This window comes from Manis javanica, chromosome 5 (assembly GCF_040802235.1).
Source record: "Manis javanica isolate MJ-LG chromosome 5, MJ_LKY, whole genome shotgun sequence".
In the NCBI taxonomy this organism is placed as follows: domain Eukaryota; kingdom Metazoa; phylum Chordata; class Mammalia; order Pholidota; family Manidae; genus Manis; species Manis javanica.
The window spans coordinates 154,464,793-154,491,245 of record NC_133160.1 but is presented as its reverse complement, the minus strand read 5'-3'; the positions used below and the strand labels follow the sequence as shown (position 1 = coordinate 154,491,245).

The following is a 26,453-nucleotide window of genomic DNA, read 5'->3' as shown; positions in this document are numbered from 1 at the left end:
CTGTGGCATTTTTAATTTCTAATTAAATTTGCTTTCACTAATTGCTTTAGGTTGCATGAGCTGATCAGGCTGAAAGCATCAGGTGACAAGATGTCTAACATTAAAAGCCTTTTGTTGGATATTGATTTTCGGTAGGTTTACAAAATGCAATATTTATTTTCCTTCATTATCTCCTGTTTGTTTTTAATATTTTCCTCTTATTACTTGTTTATTACCTACTATAATCCTTTAATTTACATTTTGAAATAGTAATTGGTTACAAGTCCCCCTTTTAGTTATATAAACTCTGCGTGTAATCTTCCATATTTCAAACAGGGAGGCAGTAGATTTCTCTTTTTGCTAGTGTGCTTCCTAAATTTTGTATATGAATGTGTCTAGTTGTTTTGGCTTATAATTTAAATTTGAAATGTATTGAGTGAAATTTCTTCTCATATACTTATTTTTCAAAGATAATTCTGAACTTCTCCAGGATTTTATTTCATCATTATTTTAAGTGATATAAGACATTTATTTTAAAATATTTTCTGAAATGATATTCATAAAGTCTTTCACTGGACATAGCCTGAAGTGAAGGAATGCTACCTGTGGACTGGACAGGTCCCAAACCGAGGGTTAGAAAAATAGATAAGCCTGTGGGAGAGGGTCAGAATTAAATGACATCTGATGAGTTGGGACAAACGGAGACAGAAGGACAGAGGACCATATCTTGCATCTCCCTCCTGGTGGTAATTCAGAAGATAAGACTTTTGGTTTATAACGCAGGTTGGCAAATATGTCCATCCACATTCCCTGTGACTCTGTAAATTTGAATTACTCTTCCTAGTTTCTCTCATTGTTTGAATTCCAGGATTCCGTCATAAGCCTGTAAGATACTGTATTCTTAGTATCTTTTACTTGTTCCTGAATGTATTGGAGGAATCAGGTGCTGTGTTTCTTTTTATTTAATCTGGTAGATGCTCTTGGCCAATATCCCAATATTTGTTGGAGAGAATCTTTGAAATTTATGCTTTCTTTCCCTAAAAACAAGACAGACAGATGTTTAAAGTGTAAAAAGTCACAACAAAAAGTATAGCTTATATAATTTATTTTCCTTTAGATTTCCAAGTCAGCTTTAGCTTGTCTAATATAAACAGCTGTGTTTCTCAGAAATAACCCATACTTCCTGTAACTCCCTCATCCTTTATTGATAGTACTAGCACAGTTTACTAATATCTGCTTAACATGAGAGATCTTTGCTGAAATGGAATTCCATAAGTGATAATACAGACTTCTTAAGATAAACTCAATCTCTCTTTTTGTAATTAAGATAAAATTCACTTGAAATTTACCATTTTAAAGTATATATGCCAGTGGCTATGGGAATATTCACTGTTCTGCAGCCATCACCACTGTCTTAATTTTTATCAGCTGCAAAAAAACCCTATACCTCCTTCCCCTGATAACTACTGATCTATTTTCTGTCTCTGTGGATTTGTCTAATCTGGATGTTTTATGTAAATGGAATCATACAGTATGTGACATATGTATGTGGCTGCTTTCACTTAACATAATATTTTCAAGGTTCATCCGTGTCATAGAATATAACAGTGCTTCATTCCTTTTATGGCTGTATAACATTGTATGGCATGGATATGTCAGTTTCATTTATTTTTTTAATTAAAAAATTTTTTTTTGTCAGTTTCTTTTTTTAAATATCACATTCCTGTCCTAAAATATTACTGTTAAATTATTATGTATTATGTTAAAGGCAGAAGCTTAACTTTTAGGTTCGTATAGTAACAATAATAATAATTGGTATTGAATGCTTGTCATGTGTCAAAGCCTGTTCTAACCCATGCAGTCCTCACAATAGCCCTATAAGGGAGATGCTATTATCATTCTCATTTTCCAGATGAGTAAACTGAGGTTCAGGGAGGTTAAATAACTTGGTTAAAGTCATTTTGTAAGTGGCCAAGTCAAGATTCAAGCCCAGTCAGTCTGGCTCCAAAAATTAAGTCATTCTCTGGAAATAACTTTGCTTTTGAACTTGTAGATGTGTCTTTCTTTTTTAGCCCCTTTCTCTCTTGTCATCCTTCTATCTGTCCCTTTCTGTGTCTATCCCCTTGCCTTGTTCCACAAAGGTTTTCAGATGAGTCAGTAACTGATTTCCAGGTTATTCATATATTTAGAATAAGACACTAAGATTAGTCAGGATGGAGTCCTGGAAATTGGTTTATGTCAAAGAGAATGTTTTGGCTCACAATTTTGGAGTCTAAGATATAGCAGGTTTTCGTCCGGTCAGTTCCTGGGCCTCCCATGATGTTGTTAGGGCTCTGTCTCTATCTCTCATTCTGTCGTTCTCAGTGTGCTGGTTTTTTCTACAGCTTCCTCATACTACCAGGGATTTTGGCAGCAGCAGCTTTAAGTTTATGTATTCTCAGCTTAACTGTCCAGTAGAAAGAGGCAGTCTTTGCCCAGAGCTGCACGGCACAACTTCAGGGAGTAGTCTGACTAGTTTGGCAGGCATCAGACATCCATTCCTGAGCCATCTCCATGGCCTGGCAGATAGGGTGCTCGGGCCAGCCCCTGACCAACCACTTGGAGGGGGTTCACCATAGCAAAAAGGTGTGTGACTGAAGGAGTTGTGGGTTAAGGGGGAGGTGGAGAGACAAAAAAAAATCAAATGTCCACAATTCAAGACAATAGCTATCAATTGTCAGCAGCACTCACATTCCTACCTTTGGCACTTCTACTTCAAGGAAAATGGTAGTGTTGTCTTTTTTTTTTTTTTTTTGAGAGGGCATCTCTCATATTTATTGATCAAATGGTTGTTAACAACAATAAAATTCTGTATAGGGGAGTCAATGCTCAATGCACAATCATTAATCCATCTCAAGCCTAATTCTCATCAGTCTCCAATCTTCTGAAGCATAATAAGTTCTTACATGGTGAACAAATTCTTACATAGTGAATAAGTTCTTACATGGTGAACAGTACAAGGGCATTCATCACAGAAACTTTCGGTTTTGATCACGCATCATGAACTATAAACAATCTGGTCAAATATGAATATTTGTTTGATTTTTATACTTGATTTATATGTGGATCCCACATTTCTCCCTTTATTACTATTATTATTTTTATATTTAATAAAATGCTGAAGTGGTAGGTAGATTTAAGATAAAGGTAGAAAACATAGTTTAGTGTTGTAAGAGAGCAAATGTAGATGATCAGGTGTGTGCCTGTAGACTATGTGTTAATCCAAGCTAGACAAGGGCATTAAAACATCCATGGATGCAGAAGATTTCTCTCAAAACGGGGGTGAGGTTCTAAGCCTCACCACTGTTGATCCCCAATTTCTCACCTGATGGCCCCCCTGTGACTGTGCCTGTCTTAGGTTGTTCCTCCCTTGAGGAACCTTACCCGTCTCTGGCTAACCAGTCATCTTCTGCGGCCATACAGGGAGATGTAAAGTTGGTAAGTGAGAGAGAAGCCATATTGTTTGAAAAGGTTAGCTTTTTACTTCTTTTCAGATTTATGCCCTGTGGCTTCTATGCCCAGCATTTGTCTTGAGGTATCTTTACCACTTGGAGGAATTATGATACTCGGTAAATTCGATATGAGGCACGAATTCTATTTAAGGGTTGTACTTAGGAAGGAAGAAGAAAAACTATAGAGGTAGCAGATGGAAGAAAACATGGGAGAATTGATTATTTCTTTGACATATCTTCTTATAGAGTAACTTAAGCATGTATAGGTTTTAAACTACTAACTAAATTGCACACACACATTAACATAATAGGAATACAGTTACATAACCAAAGCAGATCTATAATTACCAGCCATCTCCAGTGAGGCCAAGAAAACCAGTTAGGCACCCTAGGCATTTGTGAAAATTTGTCTATGATATGATGGATATTGTCCAACTGTACTTGAACAGTCTGAGAGAAATCAGACAAATTAAAACAACCCATTCCTGGGAACTGTTCACATCCCATATGTTCTTTTAACAGTAGATAGTCTGTAGTTGTAAGATTTTGGAGCGCTACAACTTTAACTTCTCCTAATTCTTGGGTGAGTTCCAACAGTATAGATCCAGTCAAATTTGTTGTTTTACTGTATGCACAGGCCTGCTTAGATATCTCCTTCTTCATTCCAATGGCAAGTCCAGGAACCGGTGGGATGGATGCAGCTACAACTGCAGCATCGCCTGGATCTTTGTTGAGGTTTTTTGATGATCATCTTCTGGTATGACTCTTCCAGAGAGTGCTGATGTTGGAAGTTCTTCTTCATATCGTATCTTAGTTCATTTTCTGGGTAGCCAAATTAGGCTTTGATCCTCTGTATAAACACAAACAGACCCTTTGCCCACACTTTGATATGCCCTTTATACCATTGTGTAGAACTCATTGGAGGTCACCACACAGGAACTGCTTTTTTTTTTTTTAGAGAAAGGAATATTATCAGAAAAGTGTACCTCCATAGCCGATCATCTGACACCCTTTAAGTGAGAAAGGAATATTATCAGAAAAGTGTACCTCCATAGCCAATCATCAGACCCCCTGTAAGTGATCGAAATTAAGGATATTTAAAGCATGCATTAATCATTGATTTACAGTCAGTTTTATCCTATCAAGGAGTAATCCCCCTTTTCTTTCTTTCTGTTTTTTTTTTTTATCTTTAATCTACACTTACATGAAGAATATTATGTTTGCTAGGCTCTCCCCTATACCAGGTCCCCCCTATAAACCACTTTACAGTCACTGTCCATCAGCATAGCAAAATGTTGTAGACTCACTACTTGTCTTCTCTGTGTTATACAGCCCTCCCCTTTCTCCCTCCCCCCATCCATGCTAATCTTAATACCTCCTTTCTTCTTCCCCCCCTTATCCCTCCCTCCCCACCCATCCTCCCCAGTCCCTTTCCCTTTGGTACCTGTTAGTCCATTTTTGGGTTCTGTAATTCCACAGCTGTTTTGTTCCTTCAGTTTTTCCTTTGTTCTTATACTCCACAGATGAGTGGAATCATTTGGTATTTCTCTTTCTCCGCTTGGCTTATTTCACTGAACATAATACCCTCCAGCTCCATCCATGTTGCTGCAAATGGTAGGATTTGCCCTCTTCTTATGGCTGAGTAGTATTCCATTGTGTATATGTACAACATTTTCTTTATCCATTCATCTACCGATGGACATTTAGGTTGCTTCCAATTCTTGGCTATTGTAAATAGTACTGTAATAAACATAGGGGTGCATCTGTCTTTCTCAAACTTGATTGCTGCGTTCTTAGGGTAAATTCCTAGGAGTGGAATTCCTGGGTCAAATGGTAGGTCTGTTTTGAGCATTTTGATGAACCTCCATACTGCTTTCCACAATGGTTGAACTAATTTACATTCCCACCAGCAGTGTAGGAGGGTTCCCCTTTCTCCACAGCCTCGCCAACATTTGTTGTTGTTTGTCTTTTGGATGGCAGCCATCCTTACTGGTGTGAGTATATTGCTTTGTAGTTTTAATTTGCATTTCTCTGATAATTAGCGATGTGAAGCATCTTTTCATGTGTCTGTTGGCCATCTGTATTTCTTTTTTGGAGAACTGTCTGTTCAGTTCCCCTGCCCATTTTTTAATTGGATTATTTGTTTTTTGTTTGTTGAGGTGTGTGAGCTCTTTTGGACGTCAAGCCTTAATTGGATCTGTCATTTACAAATATATTCGCCCATACTGTAGGGTTCCTTTTTGTTCTATTGATGGTGTCTTTTGCTGTACAGAAGCTTTTCAGCTTAATATAGTCCCACTTGTTCATTTTTGCTGTTGTTTTCCTTGCCTGGGGAGATATGTTCAAGAAGAGGTCACTCATGTTTATGTCTAAGAGGTTTTTGCCTATGTTTTTTTCTAAGAGTTTTATGGTTTCCTGACTTACATTCAGGTCTTTGATCCATTTTGAATTTACTTATGTGTATGGGGTTAGACAATGGTCCAGTTTCATTCTCCTACATGTAGCTGTCCAGTTTTGCCAGCACCATCTGTTGAAGAGACTGTCATTTCGCCATTGTATGTCCATGGCTCCTTTATCAAATATTAATTGACCATATATGTTTGGGTTAATGTCTGGAGTCTCTAATCTGTTCCACTGGTCTGTAGCTCTGTTCTTGTGCCATTAATTGTCTTGATTACTATGGCTTTGTAGTAGAGCTTGAAGTTGGGGAGTGAGATCCCCCCTACTTTATTCTTCTTTTTCAGGATTACTTTGGCTATTCGGGGTCTTTGGTGTTTCCATATGAATTTTTGAATTATTTGTTCCAATTCATTGAAGAATGTTGCTGGTAATTTGAGAGGGATTGCATCAAATCTGTATATTGCTTTGGACAGGATGGCCATTTTGTTGATATTAATTCTTCCTAGCCATGAGCATGGGATGAGTTTCCATTTGTTAGTGTCCCCTTTAATTTCTCTAAAGAATGACTTGTAGTTTTCAGGGTATAGGTCTTTCACTTCTTTGGTTAGGTTTATTCCTAGGTATTTTATTGTTTTTGATGCAATTGTGAATGGAATTGTTTTCCTGATTTCTCTTTCTATTGGTTCATTGTTAGTGTATAGGAAAGCTACAGATTTCTGTGTGTTAATTTTGTATCCTGCAACTTTGCTGTATTCTGGTATCAGTTCTAGTAGTTTTGGAGTGGAGTCTTTAGGGTTTTTTATGTACAATATCATGTAATCTGAAAATAGTGACAGTTTAACTTCTTCTTTACCAATCTGGATTCCTTGTATTTCTTTGTTTTGTCTGATTGCCGTGGCTAGGATCTCTAGTACTATGTCAAATAATAGTGGGGAGAGTGGGCATCCCTGTCTAGTTCCCGATCTCAGAGGAAAAGCTTTCAGCTTCTCGCTGTTCAGTATAATGTTGGCTGTGTGTTTATCATATATGGCCTTTATTATGTTGAGGTACTTGCCCTCTATTCCCATTTTTCTGAGAGTTTTTATCATGAATGGATGTTGAATTTTGTCAAACGCTTTTTCAGCATCTATGGAGATGATCATGTGGTTTTTGTCTTTCTTTTTGTTGATGTGGTGGATGATGTTGATGGATTTTCGAATGTTGTATCATCCTTGCATCCCTGGGATGAATCCCACTTGGTCATCATGGTGTATGATCCTTTTGATATGCTGTTGAATTCTGTTTGCTAATATTTTATTGAATATATTTGCATCTACATTCATCAGGGATATTGGTCTGTAATTTTCTTTTTTGGTGGGGTCTTTGACTGGTTTTGGTATTAGGGTGATGTTGGCTTCATAGAATGAGTTTGGGAGTATTCCCTCCTCTTCTATTTTTTGGAAAACTTTAAGGAGAATGGGTATTATGTCTTCTCTGTGTGTCTGATAAAATTCCGAGGTAAATCCGTCTGGCCCCAGGGTTTTGTTCTTGGGTAGTTTTTTGATTACCGTTTAAATTTCTTTGCTCATAATTGGTTTATTTAACTTTTGTGTTTCTTCCTTGGTCAGTCTTGGGAGGTTGTATTTTTCTAGGAAGTTGTCCATTTCTTCTAGGTTTTCCAGCTTGTTGGCATATAGGTTTTCATAGTAGTCTTTAATAATTCTTTGTATTTCTGTGGAGTCTCTTGTGATTTTTCCATTCTCTTTTCTGATTATGTTGATTTGTGTTGATTCTCTTTTTCTCTTAATAAGTTTGGCTAGAGGCTTATCTATTTTGTTTATTTTCTCAAAGAACCAGCTCTTGGTTTCGTTGATTTTTGCTGTTGTTTTATTCTTCTCAATTTTGTTTATTTCTTCTCTGATCTTTATTATGTCCCTCCTTCTGCTGACTTCAGGCCTCATTTGTTCTTCTTTTTCCAGTTTCGATAATTGTGATGTTAGACTAATCATTTGGGATTGTTCTTCCTTCTTCAAGTGTGCCTGGATCGCTATATACTTTCCTCTTAAGACTGCTTTCGCTGTGTCCCGCAGAAGTTGGGGCTTTGTGTTGTTGTTGTCATTTGTTTCTATATATTCCTTGATCTCTATTTAGATTTGTTTGTTGATCCATTGATTATTTAGATGCATGTTGTTAAGCCTCCATGTGTTTGTGAGCCTTTTTGTTTTCTTTGTAGAATTTATTTCTAGTTGTATACCTTTGTTGTCTGAAAAATTGGTTGGTAGAATTTCAGTATTTTGGAATTTACTGAAGCTCTTTTTGTGAGCTAGTATGTGGTCTATTCTGGAGAATGTTCCATGTGCACTTGAGAAGAATGTATATCCTGTTGCTTTTGGATGTAGAGTTCTATAGATGTCTATTAGGTCCATCTGTTCTAGTGTGTTGTTTAGTGCCTGTGTGTCCTTACTTATTTTCTGCCTGGTGGATCTATCCTTTAGGGTGAGTGGTGTGTTGAAGTCTCCTAAAATGAATGCATTGCAGTCTATTTCCCTCTTTAGTTCTGTTAGTGTTTGTTTCATGTATGCTGGTGCTCCTGTGTTGGGTGCATATATATTTAGAATGGTTATATCCTCTTGTTGGACTGAGCCCTTTATCATTATGTAGTGTCCTTCTTTATCTCTTGTTACTTTCTTTGTTTTGAAGCCTATTTTGTCTGATATTAGTACTGCAACCCCTGCTTTCTTCTCACTGTTGTTTGCGTGAAATATGTTTTTCCATCCCTTGACTTTTAGTCTGTGTATGTCTTTGGGTTTGAGGTGAGTTTCTTGTAAGCAGCATATAGATGGGTCTTGCTTTTTTATCCATTCTTTTACTCTGTGTCTTTTGATTGGTGCATTAAGTCTATTTACATTTAGGGTGACTATTGAGAGATATGTACTTATTGCCATTGCAGGCTTTAAATTCTTGGTTACCAAAGGTTCAAGGTTAGTCTCTTTAGTATCTTACTGCCTAACTTAGTTCGCTTATTGAGCTGTTATATACACTGTCTGGAGATTCTTTTCTTCTTCCCCTTCTTATTCCTCCTCCTCCATTCTTCATATGTTGTGTGTTTTGTTCTGTGCTCTTTTTAGGAGTGCTCCCATCTAGAGCAGTCCCTGTAAGATGCCCTGTAGAGGTGGTTTGTGGGAAGCAAATTCCCTCAGCTTTTGCTTGTCTGGGAATTGTTTAATCCTGCCATCATATTTAAATGATAGTCGTGCTGGATACAGTGCCCTTGGTTCAAGGCCCTTTTGTTTCTTTGTATTAAATATATCATGCCATTCTCTTCTGGCCTGTAGGGTTTCTGTCGAGAAGTCTGATGTTAGCCTGATGGGTTTTCCTTTATAGGTGACCTTTTTCTCTCTAGCTGCCTTTAAAACTCTTTCCTTGTCCTTGATCCTTGCCATTTTAATTATTATGTGTCTTGGTGTTGTCCTCCTTGGATCCTTTCTGTTGAGGGTTCTGTGTATTTCTGTGGTCTGTTCGATTATTTCCTCCCCCAGTTTGGGGAAGTTTTCAGCAATTATTTCTTCAGAGACACTTTCTATTCCTTTTCCTTCTCTTCTTCCTCTGGTACCCCTATAATACGGATATTGTCCCTTTTGAATTGGTCACATAGTTCTTTTAGTATTGTTTCATTCCTGGAGATCCTTTTATCTCTCTCTGTGTCAGCTTCTATACGTTCCTGTTCTCTGGTTTCTATTCCTTCAGTGGCCTCTTGCATCTTATCCATTCTGCTTATAAATCCTTTCAGGGTTTGTTTCACTTCTGTGATCTCCTTCCTGACATCTGTGATCTCCCTCTGGACTTCATCCCATTGCTCTTGCATTTTTCCCTGCATCTCTGTCAGCATGTTCATGATTTTTATTTTGAATTCTTTTTCAGGAGGACTAGTTAGGTCTGTCTCCTTCTCAGGTGTTGTCTCTGTGATCTTTGTCTGCCTGTAGTTTTGCGTTTTCATGGTGATAGAGATAGTTTGCAGAGCTGGTACAAGTGACGGCTGGAAGAGCTTTCCTTCTTGTTGGTTTGTGGCCTTCCTCTCCTGGGAGAAAAGCGACCTCTAGTGGCTTGTGCTTGGCAGCTGTGCGCAGACAGGGCTTCTGCTTCCTGCCCGGCTGCTATGGAGTTTATCTCCACTGTCGCTGTGGGCATGGCCTGGCTGGGGCTGCTTCTCCAAAATGGTGGAGCCCCGTTGGAGGGGGAGCGGCCAGGAGGCTATTTATCTCCGTAAGGGGCCTCCGTGCTCCCTGCTGCCCATGGGGTTAGAGTGCATAGAGATCCCCAGATTCCCTACCTCTGGACTAAGTGTCCTGCCCTGCCCCTTTAAGACTTCCAAAAAGCACTCTCCAAACCGTAACAACAACTGTAACAAAAACAAAACAAAAAAATATATATATTAAGTAAATAATTTAAAAAAAAAAGAAAGAAAAACACATGATTTTCTTTGTCCTCAGGCGCTGGTCTCAGGCACCTGCTCATCAGTCTTACTTCCCTGTTTCCCTAGTATTGGGGTCCCTGTCCCTTTAAGACTTCCAAAAAGCACTCACCAAAAAAAAAAAAAATGGCCTCTCCCGTTTCTTTGTTCTCCGGTGTTGGCCTCAGGCACCTGCTCACCGGTCCTGCCGCCCTGTTTCCCTAGTATCCAGGACCCCACGCACGCACTGTGTCTGCGCTCTGGTCCGGAATCCTGGGGCTGGGTGTTCAGCAGTCCTGGGCTCCTTCTCCCTCCCTTCTGACTCCTCTCCTCCCACCGGGAGCTGGGGGGAGGGGCGCTTGGGACCCGCCAGGCCGGGGCTTGTATCTTATCCCCTTCTCGAGGTGCTGGGTTCTCGCAGGTGTGGATATGGTCTGGATGTTGTCCTGTGTCCTCTGGTCTCTATTTTAGGAAGAGTTGTCTTTGTTATATTTTCATAGATATATGTGGTTTTGGGAGGAGATTGCTGCTGCTCTACTCATGCCGCCATCTTGGCTCCAATAGTGTTGTCTTTTTAATAGCATGATTCTTTGAAGTTACAGTAAAAAATGTATACTGATTCTGATTTCATTAAAGACAGCTTTTTCTAAGCTCATTGTGGTAGACTGGTTTATTCACAAAGAAACTAGAAAAAAATCAGTGTTTCATCATAAAGAACTTGTTCAAATTCTAAAAATTCCTGGTTTACTTTTTTTTCCCCTTTCTAAGGAAATGTCCTTAGTTCTGTCATCCAAAGCATTCTGGATTTTGGCTTTTTAGACCTTTTTATTCATATAAACATTTTAAAAGCTAGAATCATATTATATACTCTTTTTTACACTTGCTATATTTCAGATGTTTTTTAATTGAGATACATTTCACATATATAAAACAGTAATTTTTTTTAGTATTATTCACAAGGTTGTACAACCACCTCTACTATCTAATTATAAAATATTTCCATCACCTTTAAAAGATGTACTCTCCCAATAAACAGTCTTTCCTCATTCCCCTCCCCCTATTTTGCCTATTCTGGATATTTCATATAAATGTAATCATACACTATGTGGCCTTCAGCATCTAACTTCTTTCACACAGCATAATATTTTCAAGTTTAAGTCATGCTGTAGCATATAACAGTAGTTTATCCCTTTTTAATGACGGAAAATATTCCATTGTGTGGCTGTATATCAAATTTTGTTTTTCCATTCATCGGTTGATGGGTATTTGGGTTGCTTCCACTTTTTGACTGTTATGAATAATGCTGTTAAGAAAATCCGTGTAGAAATTTTTATGTCAACATATGTTTTCCTGTCTCTTGGGTATTGTCTTAGTTTGCTAGGGCTGCCATAACAAAATACCATAGATTGGGTGGCTTAAACAACAGTAATTTATTTTCTCACAGTTTTGAAGGGTGTAAGTCCAAGATCAAGGTGGCAGTAATTTGGTTTCTTCCAAGTTCTCTCTCCTTAGCTTGTAGATGGCCACCTTCTCACTGTGTCCTCTCATGGTCTTTCCTGTGTGTGTGAACATCCCTGGTGTCCCTTTGTGTTTAAATTTCCTTTTTATAAGTACATCAGTCATACTGCATTAACGTCTACCCTAATGGCCTCATTTTAGTTTAATCACCTTTTTAAGGCCCTGTCTCCAAATACTGCCACGTTCTGAGGTACTGGGGATTGAGCTTCAACAGAAGAATTTTGGGGGATACAGTTTAGCCCATAATATGCCATAAGAGTGGAATTGCTGGGTCCTATGGTAACTCTGTGTTTAACTTTTGAGGAATTGCCAAACTGTTTTCCAGGGTATACCATTTTACATTCCCACCAGCAATGTCTGAGAGGTCCAATTTCTCCACAAACTTGACAGTACTTGCGATTGGCTGTCTTTTTGATGTAGTATGACATTGTGGTTTTATTTTGCATTTTACTGATGGCTGATGATGTTGAACATCTTTTCATGTACATATGGACATGAAATGACTATCCAGTCCTTTATCTTTTGCAGAAATGCCTATTTAGTCCTTTGAACTTTTTAAAATTTGTTGTCTTTTTATTGTTGAATTGAAAGACCTCTTAATATATTCTGGATACTAGACCTTTATCAGATATATGTTTACAGATATTTTCTCCAGTTCTGTGGGTTGTCTTAAGTCCAAGTTTTCTCTTTTTCCTGTGGTTGCTTGTGTTTTAGGTGTCATATCTAAGAAACCATTGTCTAATCCAAGGTCATGATATTTATAATTACATTTTCTTCTAAGAATTATATAATTTTAGCTCTTGCATTTAGGCCTTTGATCTATTTTAAGTTTATTTTATATATGGGATGACGTAGGAGTCCACCTTTATCCTTTTGCATGTAAAGATCCATTTACCTCAGCACCATTTGTTGAAACTATTATTCTTTTCCCATTAAATAGCCTTGGTGCCTTATTGAAAACCAAATGACCATAAATGTATGGGTTTATTTTTGGGCTCTCAGCTCTGTTCCTCTGATCTATGTCTATCATGATGCCCATTCTGTGTAGTCTCAATTGCTATTGCTTTGTCGAGTTTTAAAATTGGGAAGTGTGAGTCTTCCACCCTTAATTTTTTCCAAGATTGTTTTGGCTATTGTGGGTTCTTTGCATTTCCATATGAATTTTAGTAGCTTGTCAATTTCTAAAAAAAGCCACAGGGATTTTTATAGGATCACACTGAATTTGTTGATCAATTGGGGAAAATAGTTCCATTTTAATACTTAGTCTTTAGTTCATGAACATGAGATGTCTTTCCATTTATTTAGGTCTTTTTAATTTCTTTATTCAATGTTTTGTAGTCTTCAGTGTACAAGTCTTATACCTCTTTTGTTAAATTTATTCCTAAATAGTTTCTTTTTGTTGCTATTGTAAATTAAATTATTTCCCTAACCTTGATTTTTGTATCACTTATTGCTAGTGCCCTGATACACATAAAAAAATTGTGATAAAATACACATAGCATAAAATTACCATGTTAACCATTTTAAATGTACAGTTCCATAGTGTTGAGTAAGCTTGGGTACCTTTACATTGTGTAATCATTCTCCAGAACTCTTTTCATCTTATCTGATTTACTTTTTTAAATTTAAATTTAAATTTTATTAAAGAAATTTTTTATTAATGTATTATTGATATACACTCTTATGAAGGATTCACATGAAAAAACAATGTGGTTACTACATTTATCCATATTATCAAGTCCCCACCCGTACCTCAATGCAGTCACCGTCCATCAGTGTAGTAAGATGCCACAGATTCACTGTCACCTTCTCTGTGCTACACTGTTTTCCCTGTGACCTGCAGCACCATGTGTACTAAACATAATACCCCTCAATCCCCTTCTCCCTCCCTCCCAACCCACCCTCCCACATCCCTCCCCTTTGGTAACCACTAGTCCCTTCTTGGAGTCTGTGAGTCTGCTGCTATTTTGTTCCTTCAGTTTTGCTTCGTTGTTATACTCCACAATGAGAGAAATCATTTGGCACTTGTCTTTCTCTGCCTGGCTTATTTCACTGAGCACAATATCCTCCAGTTCCATTCATGTTGTTGGAAGTAGTAGGATTTCTTTCTTTCTTATGGCTGAATAGTATTCCATTGTGTATATGTACCACATCTTCTTTATCCATTCATCTACTGATGGACACTTAGGTTGGTTCCATATCTTGGCTATTGTAAATAGTCCTACAATAAACATAGGGGTGCATATGTCTTTTTGAGTCTGAAAGTTGTATTCTTTGGGTAAATTCCAAGGAGTGGGATTCCTGGGTCAAATGGTATTTCTATTTTTAGTTTTTTGAGGAACCCTCCATGTTGCTTTTCACAATGGTTGAACTAGCTTACATTCCCACCAGCAGTGTAGGAGAGTACCCCTTTCTCCACATCCTCACCATCATTTGTTGTTCTTAGTCTTTTCGATGTTGGCCATCCTTACTGGTGTGAGGTGATACCTCATTATGGTTTTAATTTGTATTTCCCTGATGATTAGTTATGTGGAGCATCTTTGCATGTGACTGTTGGCCATCTGAATTTCTTCTCTGGAGAATTGTCTCTTCATATCCTCTGCCCATTTTTTAATGGGGTTATTTGCTTTTTGGGTGTTGAGGCGTGTGAGTTCTTTATATATTTTGGATGTTAACCCCTTGTTGTATATGTTATTTACAAATATATTCTCTCATCCTGTAGGATGCCTTTTTGTTCTGTTGATGGTGTCCTTTGCCAAACTTTTTAGTTTGGTGTAGTTCCATGTGTTCATTTTTTGCTTTTGTTTCCCTTGCTTGAAGAGATGCATTCAGGAAAAAGTTGTTCATGATTATATTCAGGATATTTTTGCCTATGTTGTCTTCTGAGAGTTTTACGGTTTCATGACTTACATAAAGGTCTTTGATGCATTTTGAGTTTACTTTTATATATGGAGTTAAACAATAATCCAATTCATTCTCATGCATGTAGCTGTCCAGTTTTGCCAACATCAGCTGTTGAAGAGGCTGTAATTTCCCATTGTATGTCCATGGCTCCTTTATCATATATTAATTAACCATATATGGTTGGGTTTATATCAGGGCTTTCTAGTCTGTTCCATTGGTTGATGGTTCTGTTCTTGTGCCAGTACCAAATTGTCTTGATTACTGTGGCTTTGTAGTAGAGCTTGAAGTTGGGGAGCATAATCCTCCCAGCTTTATTCTTCCTTCTCAGGATTGCTTTGGCTATTCAGGGTCTTTTGTGGTTCCATATGAATTTTAGAATGATTTTCTCTCATTCATTGAAGAATGCTGTTGGTATTTTGATGGGAATTGCATTGAATCTGTAGATTGCTCTAAGCAGGATGGCCATTTTGACAATAAATTCTTCCTATCCATGAGCATGGGATGTGGTTCCATTCATTGGTATCTTCTTTAATTTTTCTCATGAGTGTCTTGTAGTTTTCAGGGTATAGGTCTTTCACTTCCTTGGTTAGGTTTATTCCTAGGTATTTTATTCTTTTTGATGCAATTGTGAATGAAATTGTTTCCCTGATTTCTCTTTCCACTAGTTCATCATTAGTGTATAGGAATGCAACAGATTTCTGTGTATTAATTTTGTATCCCGCAACTTTGCTGAATTCAGATATTAGATCTACTAGTTTTGGAGTGGGTTCTTTAGGGTTTTTTCTGTACAATATGTCATCTGCAAACAGGGACAGTTTAACGTCTTCCTTGCCAATCTGATGCTATTTCTTTCTTTGTGTTGTCTGATTTCCATGGCTAGGACCTCCAGTACCGTGTTGAATAGAAGTGGGAAGAGTGGGCATCCTTGTCTTGTTCCCAATCTTAAAGGAAAAGCTTTCAGCTTCTTGCTGTTAAATATAATGTTGGCTGTGGGTTTGTCGTAATGGCTTTTATTACGTTGAGGTACTTGTCCTCTATACCCATTTCACTGAGTTTTTATCATGAATGGATGTTGAATTTTGTCAAATGCTTTTTCAGCATCTATGGAGATGATCATGTGGTTTTTGTCCTTTTTGTTGATGTGGTGGATAATGTTGATGGATTTTCAAATGTTGTACCATCCTTGCATCCCTGGAATAAATCTTATTTGATCATGATGGATGATCTTTTTGATGTATTTTTGAGTTGGGTTTGCTAATATTTTGTTGAGTATTTTTGCATCTGTGTTCATCAGGGATATTGGTCTGTAATTTTTTTTGTGGTTTCTTTGCCTGGTTTTGGTATTAGAGTGATGCTGGCCTCAAAGAGTGAGTTTGGAAGTATTCCCTTTTCTTCTACTCTTTGGAAAACTTTAAGGAGGATGGGTATTAGGTCTTCACTAAATGTTTGTTAAAATTCAGTGGTGAAGCCATCTGGTCCAGGAATTTTGTTCTTAGGTAGTGTTTTGATTACCACTTCAATTTTGTTGCTGGTAATTGGTCTGTTTAGATTTTCTGTTTCTTCCTGGGTCAGTCTTGGAAGCTTGTATTTTTCTAAAAAGTTGTCCATTTTTTCCAGGTTATCCAGTTTGTTGGCATATAATTTTTCATAGTATTCTCTAATAATTCTTTGTGTTTCTGTGGTGTCTGTAGTGATTTTTCCTTTCTCCTTTATGATTATGTTTAAGTGTGTAGACTCTCTTTTTTACTTAGTAAGTCTGGCTAGGGGTTTATCTATAATGTCTATTTTCTCAAAGAACCAGCTCTTGCTTTCTTTAATTCTTTCTTTTGTTTTATTCTTCTCGATTTTATTTATTTCTGCTCTAATCTGTATTATGTTTCTCCTTCTACTGACTTGGGGCCTCATTTTGTTCTTCTTTTTCTAGTTTTGTTAATTGTGAGTTTAGAGTGTTCATATGGGATTGTTCTTCTTTCCTGAGGTAGGCCTGTATTTCAATATGCTTTCCTCTTATCACAGCCTTTGATGCGTCCCACAGGTTTTGCGGTGTTGAATTATTGTTGTCATTTGTCTCCATATATTGCTTAATTTCTATTTTTATTTGGACATTGGTCCATTGGTTATTTATGAGCATGTTGTGAAGCCTCCATGTGTTTGTGGGATTTTTCATTTTCTTTGCGTAATTTGTTTCTAGTTTCATACCTTATGGTCTGAGAAGCTGTTTGGTACAATTGTAATCTTTTTAAATTTAGCAAGGCTCTTTTTGTGGCCTAGTATGTGATCTATTCTTGACAGTGTTCCATGTGCACTTGAGAAGAATGTATATTCTGCTGCTTTTGGGTGTAGAGTTCTGTAGATGTCTGTTAAGTCCATCTGTTCTAATGTGTTGTTCAGTGCCTCTGTGTCCTTACTTATTTTCTGTCTGGTTGATCTGTCCTTTGGAGTGAGTGGAGTGTTGAAATCTGCTAGAATGAATGCACTGCATTCTATTTCCCCTTTTAATTCTGTTAGTATTTGTTTCACATATGTAGGTGCTCCTGTGTTGGGTGCATAGATATTTACAATAGTTATATCTTCTTGTTGGATTGACCTCTTAATCTTTATGTAATGTCCTTCTTGGTCTCTTATGACTTTCTTTCTTTTGAAGTCTATTTTGTCTGATACAAGTACTGCAACTCCTGCTTTTTTCTCCTATTAGTTGCATGAAATATCTTTTTCCATCCCTTCACTTTTAGTCTGTGTATGTCTTTGGGTTTGAAGTGAGTCTCTTCTAGGCAGCATATAGATGGGTCTTGATTTTTTATCCATTCAGTGACTCTGTGTCTTTTGATTGGTTGCATTCAGTCCATTTACATTTAGGGTGATTATCAATAGGTATGTACTTATTGCCATTATACGCTTTAGATTTGTGGTTACCAAAAGTTCAAGGTTAACTTCATTACTATCTAAGAGTCTAAGTTAACTCAATATGCTATTACAAACACAATCTAAAGGTTCTTTTCTTTTTATCCTACTTGTTCTTCCTCCTCCCTTCTCTATATATTAGGTATCATATTCTGTACTCTTTGTCTATCCCTTGATTGACTTTTACATTTGCTTAGTAATTAACTATTCTACTTTCTTTACTGTGGTTTTATTACCTCTGGTGACAGTTATTAAACCTTAGGAAAACTTCCATCTTTAGCAGTCCCTCCAAAATACACTGTAGAGATGGTTTGTGGGAGGTAAATTCTCTCAGCTTTTGCTTCTCTGGAAATTGTTTAATCCCTCCTTCAAATTTAAATGGTAATCTTGCCGGAAACATATTCTTGGCTTGAGGCCCTTGTGCTTCATTGCATTTAATACATCATGCCACTCCCTTCTGGCCTGTAAGGTTTCTGCTGCTAAGTCTGATGATAGCCTGATGGGCTTTCCTTTGTATGTGATCTTATTTCTCTGTCTGGCTGCTTTTAATAGTCTGTCCTTATCCTTGTTCTTTGCCATTTTAATTACTATATGTATTGGTGTTGTCTTCCTTGGAGATCTGTGTACCTCCATGGCCTGAGAGACTATCTCCTTTCCCAGATTGGGAAGTTTTCAGCAATTACCTCCTCAAAGACACTTTCTATCCCTTTTTCTCACTCTTCTTCTTCTGGTATCCCTATAATGCGAATATTGTTCCATTTGGATTGGTCACACTATTCTCTCAATATTCTTTCATTCTTAGAGATCCTTTTTTCTCTCTGTGCCTCAGCTTCTTTGTATTCCTCTTCTCTAATTTCTATTTCATTTATTGTCTCCTCCACTGTATCTAATCTGCTTTTAATGCCCTCCATTGTGCTCTTGAATGATTGGATCTCCAATTGGAATTCATTCTGGAGTTTTTGATTATTTTTCTGTACAGCACTAAGCATGTTAATGATTTTTATTTTGAAATCCCATTCAGGAAGGTGCATGAGGTCGATTTCATTTGAATCTTTCTCAGGTGTTTTATTCACAATTTTACTTTGAACCAGGTTTCTTTGGGGTTTCATATTTGTATATGATGCCCTCTAGTGCCCAGAAGCCCTACTCTCTGGAGCTGCTCAGCCCCTGAAGATGTCAGGGTTTGTAGGGGCATGGTATTGGTGCCTTGGGGGAGGAAAGAGCTGTTTCCTGCTTCCTGGCCACTATGCCTGCCTCCACTGCCAGAATCAGTGGGCCAAACACACAGGTATAAGGCTCTATGTTTTGCATTTGTAGTTGTTGTAGATGGGGCTTCCCTCTGGCTGGCCTAGTGCCAGGGTTGGGTTTGCCAATGTGCGAGCCAGGTGGGGGTGGCAGGGAGAAAGGCTTAGTGGGCTGTGTATCATGGAGGGGGTCCTTCGAGTTGTGTAGCCAGCCAGGGAGCTGGAGCGCCTGAAGATCGAGAAAGCTCCCAACTTGCTTGGCAGAGTGCACCTGGACTATTTTGTCTTCTTGTCCTTTCTCCTTAGCAGTAATCTTTGTGCAGTCCTTGCACCTTTAGCAGCTGTCTTGCTGTTAGGAAGTCTCTCAGACTGCCTGCCTTTCTTTTGTCCCAGAGCAGCCTGACATGGATCCCTGCTTTCCACAAGTGGCTGGAATCTCAGTCTCTCCAGATATTCTGCCTGTCTTAGCTTTCTAACCCCCTAATCATGAGAGTACCATCAAAGCAGCATGAAACGTATAGGTTTGTGCTCCCAGGGGAGATCTCTGGAGTTAGGTATTCAGGAGTCCCAGGCCTCCACTCCCTCCCTGCTCCGTTTCTCTTCCTCCTGCTGGTGAGCCTGGGTCGGGGAAGGGCTTGGCCCAGCCGGGCCATGGCTTTGGTATGTTACCCTGTTCCATGAGGTTTATTCTTTTCTCCCAGTGTATGCAGTTTGGCGCAGCCCTCTTTACTGTTGCTCTTTCAGGATTAGTTGTATTTATTTTATTTTCATATTATATGTGATTTTAGGAGGAGGCCGCTGTCTCACCTCTCATGCCACCATCTTTAATTTTACCTGATTTACTTTTAATTTGAAAGATTTATATGGCTCCCCTTAACTCTTTTGCCTTAAATGCCATGCCTTAAGGCCCCTTAACTCTCTTGAATAAAATGCCATGGAATTGCCTTTCTTGACACTGTATGCAGTTGAAATCTCCTAGTCAGAGTAGGGAGTATGGGAATGTAGATAGAGTTATTGTACAGTTTATGGATAACTATTTTCTTCTCATGTCTGAAAACCTCTATGTGTGTGTTGTAAACAAAAGGTGAAGGTGTTGTATTAGTTTCTTTGATACTAAGTTAGTTCTATAAAAGGTCCACATTGGGTGTTGAGAGCTGATTTATTGAAACACGTTAGTAGCCAGAATGAACTCAGTCTGTTGCTGTATTTACAATATGATGAAATGTGTTGGTTCAGATTTCTCAAGGATCACAGTTAAATCAGGAAAAAATTCCTATGTGACAGAGTAGTAGTGACTAGTTACTTTTGGCAGGTTGACTTTGATTCATTTTTGCCCAACAAAAGGTCTGTCTATGGCTGCAGAAAACTGCCTCAATTCCAGTATTCTATATGCTATACATATCCTTTTCAGGGGGTCTAAGATACAAAGTTAACATTTGCTAAGATGGATTTCTGTATGCTCTAATTTTAGCATGAAAGATGTGAAACTCTATTTGGCAAACTATCATCCAAATAAAGTTATATCCAAAAAATGAATTTCTTAGGTTAATTTCATGAACTAATTTTATTCAGCTCTTGATTACATTTCTTGTGTGTAGAGCATGTTTCATATTTGGTAACTGACTCTCATTTAAAGAGAATGAATGGCCAAATTAAATGAATGTCCTTTGAGCAGTTATCAAGTGCATGCATTTCTGATTGGTTTTGTTCGCCTTATTCAATGGAGAGAATAATTCTTGGTGGCCAGTTTCATTTTAAGAGGGTGATGTTCTGTGATTTTTTATAATTTAAAATATGAATAATTCTGCTTCCTTGTTAGTATTTGATGGAAACTTAGAGCAGAAATCTTGGCTTTTTTCTCCCTCTGGCTTGCCCACTGCAGCCCAGAATGTTTTGGACAAGCGTGCTGTGCTGAATTTTATGTAAATAAAGTTTTCTTTTTTAATTTTTAAAAATGACCTGTGTCTTTGTTAAGCAATTTAAAAAAACAGAGCTGGGGTAGAAAGATGTTTAAAAAGACATTGTATTTTCCTTTACTCACAGTTACAAAGCAATGCAAGAGAGAAGAAAGTCTTCAAATGATAGCTGACCCATAACTACTAGTATTGAGATACATCTGTGTATGAAATAAATGATATATATATTTTTTTGAGTTTTTAATTAGGAAGATATTTGTTTAGTAATAGTCAGTGACACTGTCCCACCATTTTTGGATTGTTCATCAGGTTACAGTATATAATTTAAATATTTTTCAGTTACCTAATCTTTTGTTTATTTCTTTAGTGCAAATTGATGTTTTATGAAATCAACAGATGTACTAACAGTACATCTTAATATCTTAAATGACTTTGAGAGATATTATACTTAGAATGGCAAACAGCTGTTCTTCCATTTCCATAGAGCAAGAAGAAATGGGTTTAGATTATCGGAGGAGAAATTTTGGTTGAAGATAAACTTAATTCCCTAATATTAGGGACATTGAGATATAAATATAGCTGATATTCATTAAAATAATGATACCTAACATTTCAGTATAGTCTGTGTAGCTGGCAATGTATTAAGCACTACATATGTTATCTCATTTATTCTGACCAAGTCCTATAAGGTAGAAACTACCATTTTTCCCATTTTGTAGATGACACAACTGAGGTTCGAATAGGTTAACTTAGTGAGGTTACACAGCTAATAAGTGAGAGACCCTCTCTGACTATGGAGCCTGTTAACCACAGTGCAATTGGGAGAAGGTAAACCAGGACCACTCCCCATGGCTGGTACATCCTTTGTAGGCAGTAATGAGTAACTAACTGAGAGTGCAAGTAGAAGCAAAGAAGTGCCACTCTCATGATTTGCTGAAATAAGTTGTGTAAGTAATGATGTGTTCTGATATTTTTAGTCTTCCCACTAGGTTATGAATTCTCTAAAAGGATGGTATAGTTCATGTGTGACTTGTTTATAACAAAATTGTGTAAATTCAGAACCGTGTTAAGATAACAAAGAAGTATCTGTATTATAGAAAAAACTCAGAAGTCATCTGGAAAGACATTAAGACCCATATATATAAATGGCACAACATAGAGACAGACAGTACAAATACAATTATAGAATAAAGAAAACTCAGTGTTGTAAGTAATCAAGTAAATGCAAATTTAAGCCACGATATGTTTTTAATTTTGCCTAGCAAATTAGTAAAGATTTATAAAATGTTAATACCTAAAGCTGGTACTTTCATTCATTACTGATTGCATATTAAAGTAGTAGGTTAAAATAAAATGATTCAATCAGTAAATATCCCTCTTTCCTGGCACTAATTCAGTAAATGTGAAATGTACTTCTTTTTCCTGTATATTGAGAAGTATATTTTATTAAGCTAATCTGCAGTAGAAAAGAAAGGCTTCGTATTAAATACTAATTTCTTTTTTGGAACTGCAGAAGAAAATAATTAACAGCTATTGAACAGAAATGTTGGTTCAGTATTTTCCTTAAAATTATTAATGACAAGAGATGTATTTTAATTGCCAACTCATTTCGAGCTTAAATTGTATAATAATCTATCAATAACCTGACTGTTTATGTATAATCTTCTGGTCCATAGGACATATATTTTACATGAGTATTCTGTCATTTTACCAGTGGTTTGTTAAACTTGGGAACATCATATGAATTTGTTACTCTTCCACTGTTACTGACTCCCTGAGATGTGGGAGAGTATTTATTTCAAAAAATTAAAGAATGATGAACTTGATTTTATTAAAAGTGTGATTTCATAGTTTTAAAATGTAGTGTATATTTATATACTTATAGCTGTGACTGGACAAATAACTGCAGTACTAAATTTTTTACAGGTATTCACAGTTTTATATGGAAGATAGCTTTTGCCATTATAACATGTTTAACCATCACTTCTTTGATGGGAAGGTAAGAATTATGACCATTATCTCTATATTCTCTTATTGTGGGAGAGAAAATCGAGAGTGTCTCTTGCATTACTTTTCTAGTCCCTCAAGAGCAAATGGCTGTTCCACCACTTATTGATATTTATTTTTGTTCATTCACTGCATGTGGATTGAGCATCTAAAGGTGATCGTTATTATTCCTCCTTTATGACTTTCCACTGCTTTTTGCATAAAGATGCACTTTCTTACAAAGACCCACATGGCTCTGTGTGATCTGACCCCTGCAACTCACTAGCCTCTTCTCTCCATGTTCCCCCTTTGCTGCTTGTGTTTAGGCTGTAGGATTTTCATTTCCGACTGGCCTTTCCACTCCAGGGCCTTTTGCCCATGCCATTCCCTCTGCCTTCTACTCTCTCTTTGCCCAGTTACCTTTACCTCATCCCCCAAAGCACTGCTCCAAGTCACTCTTGCTAGCCTCTCCTGACCCCCAGACAAAGCCAAGGTTTCCTCTGTAGATTTCCGATACTGTGATGAAGTCATTCTGTGGTTAGTTGTTTGTTGTCTGCTCCCTGGTGAATTTCATGTCTCAGTGAAGGGGATTTATAGTTTTATTACATTAATTTAAAAAAATAGACAGTGTCAAGAGTGAACCCTAATCTGTGTGATGATGGTGTGTTAGTGTGGGTCCATCAGTTGCAGCAGGTGTGCTCTGGTAGGGAGTGTTTGTAATGGGGTGAGCTGTGCATGGGTGGGGGCAGGAGGATATGGGATATCTCTGTACCTTCTTCTCAATTTTGCTGTAAACCTAAATGTGCTCTTAAAATACAGTCTTAAAAAAAGGATAGTGACTTAAGAAATTGTGACTTTCAGTATGATGTTAATAATGTCACTGTAATAAACAGCATAGCAGAGCTGATACTCCGAGTTTGAGCACTTTGCCAGTCCTACTGCTCAGTAAATCTATAACCAACTAAGTAATCACACCTGACAGGAGGTTGGCCAAAAGTGTTTGAAATTATCAAGACTGCTTGAAGTCCACGCACACATATATGTGTATATACCAATCAAAAAAAACTATGAACCATGTTTAAATATATATTGTTCTTTAAGAGATTAGCTAATGGTAGAATGAAAACTAAGCAAAAGTAAAAAAAAAATTTTTTTAAACTAAGCATTCAGGATAGAAAACAAGTTCTAAAATGTTGGTTGGGAGTGAAAGATGAGTCTCCTGCTTTTGTTAAGTCTAGCCAGTGCCACACTCCTTCCATGAGATTTGGGTCACCATTGGGGTGTATACTTTTCAGCTGTGATAGCCATATTTTCATTTGCAAATATTGAGATAAATAGCAGTTAGAATAGATGTGTTTCACTGTTTTTTTTGTTTGTTTCACTGTTTCTCAAAGGGCTTATGTGGTTGGTATCTCTAGGATTCGAGAACTGATTTGATGAGTGTGAATGAGAGTGAGGATTTGAAAAATTGCTTGACAGTAGATGATGGACTTCTCGACTAGGACAGTGGCAGTGGGGAAAAAAGGACAGAAATGGATTCTGTTGGCATTTCACAAAGGAAACTAGAAGACCTGGTGATAAGTGTACTCGGGGAGAAGTAAAAGATGGCTTGGTGTTGTGGCCTGGATTCATATTTCATTCTTTAAAACAGAGCGTAGGGAAGTTAGGAAGTGAAATTTGGAAATACTGCATTTGTGGCTGGTGGAATATTGATGTAGGTGTGTCCAGTATGGCCTCTTGAAACTGCTGGGCCTTGAGCTTGGGTGCAGTCAGGCCTGGCAGCATAGTAGATGAGGAAATAACTGAGTTTATATTAGTGCATGATGCTCCAGTAGTGGGTCAGGGGTTTGTTCATTTGTTTTTAATATCATGCTATCATCTTGCTTTTTATTTCAATGACAACATAATGACAACAATAATGACAAGATAAGAGTGAAGTTACATTTAAATACCTAACAGTTGGCTAGCAAGTTTGTAGATTTTAAGTAATATGTAATTAGTCTTTTTCTAGGATATTCTCTGTAACTTTTCTTTAAAGCTTAAAGCATTACCTTATAAATCTCTAGAATAAAGGTTGGAATAAGCTGCCTAGTCTGAGCTCTACTTTATCTTTCCCAGAAGAAAGCAGTTGTCCAGCTCAGACTTTCCTTGCTCTGTGTTTTAGGAGCCTGTAAATAGCACTGCAACTATAGAGGTTGATCTACAGAAAACCATTGTTTTAATGATTTTACCATCTGCCTTTTTCTACCTACTTTCGGAGTCAAACTTTCCAGTAGAGATTTACCATGTACTAATCAATCCCTAAGTATTTAAGAGTCTACTAAGCACCTGTAAAGGGGCACAGGGTGTTTTGGGGATATAAGCCTCTGCCATGGCCCATAAGCACTTCACAGTCTGCTGGTTTCAAAAGCAGGAGTTCCCTGCACAGGATTTTCTCATAGCAAATAATGTAGTTTTTCAGGTCATAAAAAATGTCATATGCCTTAATGGTGGAGGGGGCAAAAGGCTGTATAGAGGACAGTTGTTTAAAATGCCAAGCACATTTTTTAGCAATAACTGAGGTAAAAAACGTTGTTACTGTCAACATTGGTGGTGTAAGCAAGCTTTTGGTCAACATTAGGACCCTCAGCAACTCATGTCAGGACATTACACACCGCTGATTCTTACCTAGGAAGATACTCTTTAATTAAAAAAAAAAATTTGTCTCTGAGTTTAGGCCTTATTTACATGTTTATTTTCATTTCTTCTTTTAACTATAAGGAATTCGAAGGCTTTTCATTAACATCTTGTATACTTTAAGTTCTTGTTGGTGTAAGCCAGTTAAAGAAGTGCCAGGCAGTACTTGAAAATAATTAACCTTCCTGGCTCACCTTTGCTGTAGGACTTCCAGTAGGAAGTTAATAAAGACTCTCCTAGGGAAAAGGGATTAGGATATTGTGGCTTTTTCTGTCATCATTGGGTCTTCTAAATTGATTTAGTAGTAGAACAATATATATTTTATTATAAAGTACATACAGGTTTGTTAGTCCATTTTGTATACTGTGTTTATTTGCTTTCATAGGTGAAAACTTGAAAACCACTACAAAGTGAGTAGACTAGAGGGTTAAAGGTATATTTCTTAGTAATTTCTCCTAAAGCAAAAAATATCCTAGACCTAGTTACTGTTAGCTTTGCAAATATTAAAAACATTTTGACCTGTTTGTTGGGAAAATGTGTTAATAGCAAGATTTGAAGGCCTGGATAAGCTTTGTTTACTTGTGAACTTTCATTTATTTACTTACTGTACATGTTCAAATATGTCTGTCATTTACCTGTTGCTCAAAGATGTGTGCATGTTTTAGCCAGTAATTTGTAGCTCTTATTAAACTGAACTGGTGGTGGACAAACCAGGCAGGAAAAAGTATGTCTTATATCTTTGTGTCTCCAGTGTTTAGCACAATTTCTGCTTCTGTTTATTGAATTGAATTTAACATTTTAGATAGTCTTCATGGGTAATAAGTTTTTCTCTTTAGATTACTAAATTTAGTTTTTTAATTTAACCATTTGAAATGTATAGTCCTCTGATAGTGATGGTGTTTGAATTTGCAATTTTAAAAACCTGCTTATCAAAGAACCCAAAGATAAAAATCTCACAGGGATTGAATGAGAGCCACTTCAGGGTGTCACTGAGGGACTCTGGGGTGGC

At 37.3% G+C, this 26,453-nt stretch overlaps 1 protein-coding gene across 4 annotated transcripts in view; it reads left to right on the top strand.

Annotated features, from left to right (window-relative positions):
* Window positions 1-26,453, top strand: part of ZCCHC4 (zinc finger CCHC-type containing 4) — a 55,356-nt gene that overhangs the window by 13,549 nt on the left and 15,354 nt on the right. For all 4 annotated transcript variants that reach the window (XM_036994780.2, XM_036994779.2, XM_036994781.2 and 1 more), the window contains 2 exons: window positions 51-131; window positions 22,709-22,781. In XM_036994780.2, the coding sequence (XP_036850675.2) occupies window positions 51-131; window positions 22,709-22,781 (154 nt within the window). The remainder of the gene's footprint in view (window positions 1-50; window positions 132-22,708; window positions 22,782-26,453) is intronic.